This window comes from Chiloscyllium plagiosum, unplaced genomic scaffold, assembly GCF_037043375.1.
Source record: "Chiloscyllium plagiosum isolate Xiang-an unplaced genomic scaffold, Cpla_swu_hap1 HiC_scaffold_40, whole genome shotgun sequence".
In the NCBI taxonomy this organism is placed as follows: Eukaryota; Metazoa; Chordata; class Chondrichthyes; order Orectolobiformes; family Hemiscylliidae; genus Chiloscyllium; species Chiloscyllium plagiosum.
Genome location: NW_028270178.1, coordinates 11,337,222 through 11,347,638, shown reverse-complemented (window position 1 = coordinate 11,347,638; position 10,417 = coordinate 11,337,222). Strand labels below are relative to the sequence as shown.

At 40.9% G+C, this 10,417-nt stretch overlaps 1 protein-coding gene across 1 annotated transcript; it reads right to left on the bottom strand.

Annotated features, from left to right (window-relative positions):
• Nucleotides 1-4,649: 4,649 nt before the first annotated feature.
• On the bottom strand, nt 4,650-5,549 carry LOC148138313 (neuropeptides capa receptor-like). The gene has a single exon (XM_087981625.1). The coding sequence runs from the start codon at nt 5,547-5,549 to the stop codon at nt 4,650-4,652; it is 900 nt and encodes a 299-aa protein (XP_087837751.1).
• Between the last annotated feature and the right edge of the window lie 4,868 nt (nt 5,550-10,417).

Below are 10,417 nucleotides of genomic sequence, written 5' to 3'. Positions count from 1 at the left end.
TAGAGTAAATAGGCAAATTATTTTCTCTGCGGTCGGAAGTCCAGAACTAGAGGGCATAGGTTAGGGTGAGAGGAGAAAGATATAAAAATGACCTACGGGGCAACGTTTTCACGCAGAGGTTGGTACGTGTATGGAATGAGCTGCCAGAGGATGTAGTGGAGGCTGGTACGATTGCAACATTGAAGAGGAATTTGGATGGGTATATGAATAGGAAGGGTTTGGAGATATATGGGCCATGTGCTGGCAGGTGGGACTAGATTAGGTTGGGATATTTTGTCGGCATGAACGGGTTGGACCAAAGGGTCTGTTTCCATGCTGTACATCTGTATGACTCTATGTCTCTTATAAGGACATTTTCAGAAACTGGAACAAGTTGTTGAATTCACTTCCAGAGGAAAATCAACACCACCAAAAAGAGCCAGGAGAATCTCATGGCTCCCTCTGTGGGAGTACTACATTTATCTGAATTTATCTGAACAGGGAAGTACTAAACTGATTGTGTATGATGTAGATATGGAAGTGCTTTTCCAATTAAGCAAAAGCTGTACAGGCTTAACTCTTTAAAATTCACACATGTTCCAAAAGTAATTGGAAGCATGCTCAATGGTGACATAATCAAAGTGAGTTGCAGTGAATGGAGTTCACCATAAGGGATCCAACAGTTTTGTGTGGACCTTTGAAAATCCAAAGCATTTGTAACCTATGTACATGAATTGAAGAATGTATTGAGAAGGAGAGGCAAGTGACTTATATTTCTCATGTTGATTTCATCAAAGGATGGTAACAGGTAACTTTATCTGAAAAAGCAAATGATATGCCATGTTTCATGTCACCAAATGGACTTCACCCAGTTTTTAGTCAAGCAATTTGATGTGAAAAATGCACAAGCCACATTTCAAAGATTAAGTATTAAGGTAAATTTGGAATTAATTGATCATGTGGTGTACATCAATGATCTGGTGATTTTTGGTCACAGATGGAGGGAGCATTTGGAGCATCTGGCAGAATTGTTCAATCAACTTCAGGAAACAAGTTTGGTGATAGACCTGGCTAACAATGAATTCGCAAAAACCCAAGTAACATTCCTAGGCCGTACCATTGCACATGGATAGTTAGCCCTGTAGGATGTGAGAACAAATCTAATTGAAATGTTCCCTACATCGTTCATAAAGATGTTCCACTGACTGTCGATTTGAAGAAATGCAGAATTTTTTAGTGGATGAATGAATGTGAGGATGAATTTCAAAGCCTAAAATCTTTATTCCCCACTGCCCTATGTGAGCAACACTCAATTGCGCAAAGCCATTCATGTATTCGATGACCATTGATGCACACGACCTTAGTGTTGTTGCTATAATCTTACAAGAAGATGGCAAAAGAGTATGGAGAGACTTAATTTCACGTCGAGGCAGAACCACTCACGACATTTAAGCAATTCTTGGATAGTCACAAGGATGATAGTAAATTGAATGGTATGTCAATTAATTCAATCTTAGAGCAGGATAAAGGATTGCCACATCAAGGGTCGAATGGCCTTGATTGTGCTGTATTCTTTTATGTTCTATGCTCAATGAAGACTGGATATCTCCTAATTCTGATAGTTCGTTTTTCATGGTCTCCTTTCTATTTTGTCCGAATATAAATATTGTTCTAATAATTCAAGTTATTCATGCCTTTCTAGCTCTGCATTTCAGTGCTACTTGCCATGTCAATGAAATTGAACTTTCACAGTTCACTTAAATCTACCATTTGTTGGGATTTCTTGCTATTTCCAATGCCTTGTTTTCAACAAGCTCAGAATCTATTAATATTCTTTGAATATTAAACCATATATTGATATTAAATCATGACCCGAATCTGTTAGTTTTCTTTGTGTGTGTTTATAATACCACATCTGCATCCTCCTTTCCCCTTTCTCAATTCTAGTATTTAAACCAATCTTATCCAATCTATTCCAAACCTAATTCATACTAATCCAATCTAAGTCAAACCCATCTAAGTGAAAGTGAGGACTACAAGACGCTGGAGATTAGAATCAATTGTGTGGTGCTGGAAAAGCACAGCAGGTCAGGCAGCATTCAATAAGCAGGAGCATCGACGTTGTGGCAAAAGCCCTTCGTCAGGAAATCACATCCAATATAACCTCATCTAATACAATATAATCTAATCAAGAAACAAATCGATCTAATCTGATCTAATCCAATCCATTTGAATCCAATCCTATTCCAGATGAAGAGCGCACTTGACCCTGTCATGGTCTATGAGGCAGTGCTCTGGAGATCAAAGCCGTCAGGTCGGGCAGCACTTTTAGACAGAAGCAGAAGCAGAAGGTGCTGAAAACGATCTGATTACGATGACCTTTCCTCTGAATGTCAACTCTGATTTCTCTTCACAGATGCTGCCTGACCTGCTGAGCTTTTCCAGCACGATTTGTCTTTGTTTCTGATTTACGGCACCTGCAGTTCTTTCAGTTTTCGAGTTGCCTTTCGAAAGGCAACTAGTGGAATTACATGTTGTCACAGATGGATCATTGAGAGGCCGTGTCTGTGTTTTGTAGAGTGTCACCTTGATTCAAAATGTGAACAATGAGCCTTTGGAGCAGATCATCCTGGTACGGTTTGCACGTAGAGGACTGAAGTCACGGAGAAGCCTCAAAGCAATGGGACTACTCCTGCCATTTCTCATCCCCCATTTCTGACACACCAGATCTCCCATCTTGACCTCGTCTTCCGGTAACTGATGTAAGCCTCTGAGCTGGATCTGCCAGATGTTAACAATGACAGTCAGGCAACATAAGAGAGAGAGAGCTTCGGTCTGAAAATGGAAACCGAACGCCCACGGAGGCAAACGACCGTGACTGAAAGTTAATAACATTCACACAAAGAAGCCAGTGACAGGAGAGGTACGTACTTTCATCTGAACATAAAAAAAGTGGCTGAAGTAAACATTGGTCCTTTAGAGGATGACGGGGGAATTTTGTAATTGGATATGAGGAAATGGCCAAGGCATTGACCAGGTATTTTGTGTTGGTCTTCACAGTGGAGCACATGAATAACACGCCAGAAATTGACAAAGAGATGAGAGTAAGTGTGGACCTGGAAGCAATCATTATCACGAAGAGATAATGTTGGGCAAGTTAATGGAGCTAAGAGTAGACAAGTCTCCTGGCCCTAATGCAATTCAGGCCAGGGTGTTAAAAGTGATGGTGGGAGAAATAGCGTATGCACTTATTGCATTATGCATTATGCTGCTGTGCAGAGGGACCTGGGTGTCCTTGTGCATGAATCACAGAAGGTTAGTCTGCAGGTGCAAAAGGTAATTAAGAAGGCAAATGAAATGTTGTCCTTCATTGCCAAAGGGATTGAGTTTAAAAGCAGCAAGGTTATGTTGCAGTGGGAAATGGTACTGGTGAGGCCACATCTGGAATATTGTGTGCTGTTTTGGTCTCCTTACTTGAGAAAGGATGTACTAGCACAAGAAGAGTTTTTTAAGGAGGTTCAAGAGATTAATTCTGGAATTAAGGGTGTTGGCTTATGAGGACAGACTGAGTAGACTGGGATTATATTCATTTTAATTTAGAAGAATGAGAGTGGATATTACGGAAACATATAAAATTATCAAGGGAATAGATGAGGATCTTTTCACTGGCAGGTAAAACTAGGATAAAAGTACATAGCCTCAAAATTAGTGGGAGCAGATTTCAGACTGAATTGAGAAGGAACTTCTTCACCCCGAGGGTTGTGAACCTGTGTAGTTCCCTGCCCATTGATGTGGTTGAGGCTTTCTCGGTAAATGTTGTTAAAGTTAAGATAGATCATTGTTTGAGCAGTAAAGGAATTAAGGTTATGGTGAGGATAATAAACAATGACTGAGGATGCTGCATTCCTAATGAAGGGCTTTTGCCCGAAACGTCAATTTTACTGCTCCTCGGATGCTGCCTGAACTGCTGTGCTTTTCCAGCACCACTAATCCAGGTGATGGTGAGGGGGCGGGTAAGTGGAGCTGATGCCACAAAAACATCAGCCATGATCTGACTGAACTGGGGGAGCAGGCTCGAGGGGCCAGATGGCCTACTCCTCTGCCAGGAATATTTATGTTCCTATTTTCTAAGTAATTTACTTTCTTACCAGATGAAATTAGCTGAAATCCCAGTCCATGGAGGATGAATAGAGACTGACTGTCTATTCCTGAGCTACCGTGGAACACGCAATGAGACATCCACCTAAACCTTTCCCACCTTCGAAAGATCAGCTGATGCCCGATGCAAACTGATCCTTCTTTTCACTGAGCCACCCAACCCATATCACTGTTTTGTTTCCGATCAAACTTTTCAGAGATGTTTTTATATTGTCCTGGAGCAGTTGGGATTTATCCCACGTCACATGGCTCAGAGACACCGACACTATAATATGGTCAATAGCTCCAGCTTTATTCCACTTGGTATCCCACAAGATTCCTATTGCTCATCACCCACTATTCATTCGTATATCCGTCATTGTCTGATGAGCACTGCAAATTGTTATTTTCCAGAATTGATGCTAATTCAATTCTAACCCATCAGTTTTAAATGCCCTTCGTGAAAAGCAATTATTGTGTCCTTCAAGACCTTCACATCAGATCCACAAGAGATCAGTTTCATTACCTGAAGTTTAATCTTTGACCTCCCCTTGGTTCCTTTTCCGATTAATATACTGAACAATAAATTTCAGTGGATATTTCGCTGCATTCACCACGTGTTCTCTGAACTTGGGCAGAGTCACTCCATAAATCAAAGAATTTGTGCAGCAACTTAAATTGCGGAGCATATATGCGACATGTTTAAATGTATATTTACCGTCACTATCCAAGGCATCATCAGCATCAAAATAATATAAAATGTACCACAACCACAGAAATATGACATTGGCGGATATGGTGAAGAGTAATATCATTGACTTCCTCCTGCTCTCCATCTCTGGGTCCCTGTGATTCTCACCCTTGTTCTGGCACATTAATCTCTTACGGACTCGATTGGTCACTAAAATTTGACTGATTGTTAGAGTGTTGAGTAACAAAATTAAAGCAAATGGGAATATTGGAGTTAAAATCTTTTCAAATAATTTATATCCTCGCCACACAGGATCAGTATAATATGGTTTCGAATTATCACAACCCCATGGTATGTGGTCAATAATCTTTGAATGTCTAAATCTAAAGTAGATGGGAATGTTTTTTAAACAGAGCAGAATGCTTGATGTCGCTAGAACCACAGCCGCAGTTTTCTTGGTACAATACTTCAATTTTAGCTTCTGACAACAAATAGCAACAAATCTATCAAAGGTGAAGGCGACATTGAACCAAACAGAACAGTCGATGATTGCACGACGTAGGACATAACGTACACGACACACAGAGGTGATGTTCAGGAACGTTGACGGGAAATAATCATTTTCCACTTTGCTGAGAATGATCTCAAAAATAACGAACAGCAGATCTGTTGTTGCCATGGCAACCATGTAATGCCTTGTACAGGTGGAGATTCCGCATTTTTCTCGGGACAGGATCACCATTGCGAATAAATTAACTGGAAGAAACAGAAAGGAATTTTGTTGGAAATTGCTGATAAAACAATGTTCGTTTCTGAATCTAGGTGGCAAATGCTGTACTTTAGCAATTCGAACTTTTGAGTCGGAAACAAGACTGAATTTAAATAATGATAACCATGATATTAGCGGGCATCACAGCTCACTGGATCATATTCAGCTTGTGTAGAGTTCTGCAGAAGAGCCATATCTGAGCGTAAAAGTTTATCTCTGCTTCTCTCTCTCCACAGGCGCTACCAGACCTGAGCAATTTCTACAGCAGCTTCAGTGCTTCTTTTAAAGCTCCATCATCACAGCATTTTGCTTTTAAATATTTTCTATATAAAAGGGACGTTGGTATAAAATGCTCCCAGGAGGCGCAAGTGCAGTATAATATTAGGCAGCAGAACAGAAAAGGATTGATTCCATCTTAAACTCTGATTTCCTCTGTACAGGGGATCTTTTTATCAAATTCACATTACTTTCTCATGTAATAGACCCTTAACCTTCTTGGAGGAGAAAGTGAGGACTGCAGATGCTGGAGATCAGAGCTGAAAATGTGTTGCTGGAAAAGCACAGCAGATCAGGCAGCATAAAAGGAGCAGAATAATCGACGAGAATCGAGCCCTGAAGAAGGTCTCTTGCCCGAAACGTCGATTCTCCTGCTCCTTGGATGCTGCCTGACCTGCTGCGTTTTTCCAGCACCACATTTTCAGCCCTTATCCTTCTTGGATCATTCCCCATAGCCGCAGAAATGGGCGACCGAAGATTACATGTGAATAGATATCCGTGGTAGCAAAACAAGTTGAATGAAACTGCAAATGAAATCAGGAAACTCAGAATTATTTCTTCTGAAATGATGGAACGATGATTGCATTAACAGGCTTAGAACAGTATTTAGGCCGATGATTTCAATTTGCTTTTCACATCAAACAATAAAACTGCAAGTGGCAAGTGTATTGACAAGACTAATTCCCTTTCTTTGAGGTTACACATTTGGGACAATTCAATGGGTGGTGGATTTATTCCATGAATAAGAAAATGCCGAGTAGTGATCCAATTGGTCTCTTGAAAATTGTTACCCACTTCCAGAGTTTTGTCTTCATAAATCTACCTCTTGAATTCTGGGTGTCATCAACAGAAGACTCATCAAAACCACCAAAGAAAAAACAAAGTACAGCTATCTAATCTTCGCCTCTGATGCTGCTTGACCAGCTGTGTTTTTTCCCCCCAGCTGACTCTCCAGTATCTGCTATTCTCACTCTCTCCAATGTATTGTGGACATTGCTACCATGTGAGAGGGAAGCATTAAAGTGATTTCAGTTCTGATGATGACATGAAGGTCAGGATACGTACATAGGGTTAGAAAAATAAAGGATCGCAAGAAACGAACAAATTACTTGAAGACCAATCAAATACATTTCTGCACGTTGTAAAGCCTGGCACTTCAAATTATGGTAATGTGGTAACTGTTATAATTATCATTATATTATATGGTAATGTCGTAATATATATAATTATAATTATATCATATGGTAATGTGGCAATAAATATAACTTTAAATATATTATATGGTAATGTGGTAACAAATCGTTCTAGATAGAAAACAAAGTTTTCCAACTTCACAATAAAGCAAAATATGGTAGAAATCAGAGATGATCTGAGGACTTAATCTGTGAAAATGTTTACTCTGTGTGAGAATGGGATGGTGATAGATGTACTCTGATAGATCGTACAATAACCATAAGGAACTGATTTTGACGCTTCCAATTTATGCATCCAACTCCACCCAAAACACGTTCAATGGCAAAGTCACACTTTGTAATACAATGTTGTTAGGGTTCAGTGTTAAACTGCATTCTGCCTGGAAATGTATCCCCAAACAAGGAACACCAATGGCGTTTTACAATTTAATCATATAGGAGAACGTGAGGACTGCAGATACTACAGATCAGAGTCTAAAATTGTGGTGCTGGAAAAGCACGGCCTGTCAGGCAGCATCCGAGGAACAGGAGTGTCCATGTTTCAAACATAAGCTTTTCCTCAGGAATTGATGAAGAAATTATGCTGATGAACACTTCAGTCATATACACAACTGCACAGAATGAAATAACATGATACCACAATGTAGTAGCGCAGGAGACTGTTGAGGCAACAGAATAAAGATGCACAAAACCAATATATTTGACATTATCCTCATACAAGTTTAGAATTGCTTTTCATTCAACATTGACAACTATGTCAAGTCACCAGAGTCTAGCTGAGCGATCGGGATTGAGTTGACTCGTGGTGTTTAATCCTGATGATCACTGAGTAATTCCTCAGGGTGAGGGATGTGATTGAGAAGGACAGTCCTTCACATTAACCCCTCCACATGCAGACCCAAAACTGTTGGCATCACCCTGTGTCAAAAAACAGGGTTCCAGAAAACTGAGCCAAGTGACACCCACCCCGTCCAGGCTATCAGTGAGTTGTGTAATGTTGTCACTCACAGATAACAAGAGAAGCTCGATCCAACACAAATTGAAACATCTTATGTTATAATGTGTTTGCAGGAACTTACCAGGAATACCAATCACACCAAGGATCAGATAGAATATTTTCCTGATGGTCTGAATGGGGCGGTGCATCTTCTCCTTGAACTAGGACAAGTTATCTCCCCAAATTAGATTAGGATCTGTTACATACTGGGTGCTTTAATTATATATGCTGCAGAATCTCCTTGGAGACACAGAGTTGACATATCTGTCAAGTTGTTTTTTTCTGAATTTTTACGCACGCAGATCCCAAGAGCTGACACTAATCCTGGTGACTAGTCTTTGACAGCTGAGATTGAATCAACACCAATCCATCCCCTTAAGGATGGAAACCTCTGTTCATATTTAGTATCTTATCAGAGCTGGAAGCTGTTTGCAACTGATCTTATCCTAATTCAAGATGGGCTTCACTGACACGACCATACAACTAACAAAATTCTAACCTCAGAGAATCCATCAAGTTTTATTGAAGTCAGATGTTGTGTTTTGTTTTCTTTTTATCGCGGGATGTTCTATTCAACATTTTCCAACAGAGCACTGAACTATTGAACAAGTCTTGTCTGTTTGGGCTCCCTCCAGGAGAGGCTCAGGTGATCTCATTCCACCAGTCTACCCACCTTTGCTCTGTCTCCCATGATTGAATTGTTTATTCAACATGTTTCAGATTCAATACGCTTCATCACATGATGTATGAAGACATCGCTGATCCTAACACTGTCATCCATTGAAATGTATTTCCATCAATTAGCAGTTGATTTTATCATGAATTACCTTGACATGTATGCTCAAACCATCAGGAAATATATAAATGCCAGATTCATCAGCCGGACCCACAAGGTAGAGCAAAACATCACCTGTTCACAACGCAACGCCATCCAGGCTCTCAAAACCAATCACAACATTGTCATCAAACCAGCAGATAATGGAGGAGTCATTGTCATTCAGAATAGAACAGATTACTGCAAGGAAGTGTACCGACAGCTGAACAACCAGGAACACGACAGGCAACTACCGGCTGATCCGACCAAAGAACACACCCTTGAACTATACACATTCATCAGGACTTTGGATCCAGTCCTTCAGAGTTCCCTACGCACCCTCATCCTACATACTCCTCGTGAAGGAGACTTCTATTCCCGTTCAAGGAGGTGAACGAGGTGAATGTTTTTCATCATTTCTGGAAGGGTAATAGGGAAATCCACGGCAATTACAGACCAGTCAGTCTCACGTCTGTGGTCAGCAAAGTTTTGGAGAGTATTCTGAGGGACAGGATTTATGACTATTTGGCAAAGCATAGTGTGATTAAAGGCAGTCAGCATGGCTTTGTGAGGGACAGGTCATGCCTCAGAAATCTTACCGAGTTGTTTGAGGAGGTATCAAAATAGGTCGATGACGGTCGAGCAGTGGATGTGGTGAATATGGACTTCAGTAAGGCATTTGTTTTGGCTCCCCATGGTAGGCTTATTCACAAAGTCAGGAAGTATGGGATACAGGGAGATTTGGCTATCTGGTTTCAGGTTTGGCTGGCTGACAGAAGGCAGAGAGTAGTTGTAGATGGAAAGTATTCTGCCTGGAGGTCAGTGTTGAGTGGGGTCCCACAGGACTCTGTTCTTGGGCCTCTGTTCTTTGTAGTTTTTATAAATGACTTGGATGATGAGGTTAAGGAGTGGGTTAGTAAATTTGCAGATGACTCAAATGTTGGAGGTGCCGTCGATACTATAGAGGGCTACTGCAGGCTGCAGCCCCACATAGAAAGGATGCAGAGCTGGGCTGAGAAATGGCAGATGGAGTTCAACCTGGATAAATACGAAGTGATGCATATTGTAAGGTCGAACCCGAATGCTGAATATAGGATTAAAGACAGAATTCTTGGTAGTGTGGAGGAACAGAGGGATCTGGGTGTGCAAGTACATAGATCCCTCAAAGTTACCATCCAAATGGATAGGGTTGTTAAGGAAGCATACAGTGTTTTGGCTTTCATTAACAGAGGGATCGAGTTTTAGAGCCGTGAGGTTTTGCTGCAAGTCCCTAGTGAGACCACACTTGGAATATTGTGTCCAGTTTTGTTGGCCCGACTACAGGAAAGATACCGAGGCTTTGGAGAGTGTGCAAAGGTTTACCAGGATGCTGCCTGGACTGGAGGGCTTGCCTTATGAAGAAAGGTTGAATAAGCTCGCACTTTTCTCTCTGGAGAGAGGAAGACAGGAGACCTGATCAAGGTGTACAAAAGAATGAGTGGAATAGATAGAGTCAATAGCCAGAGACTTTTCCCCAGGGCAGGATTGACTGTTATGACAATTCATAGTTTGAAGTTATTAG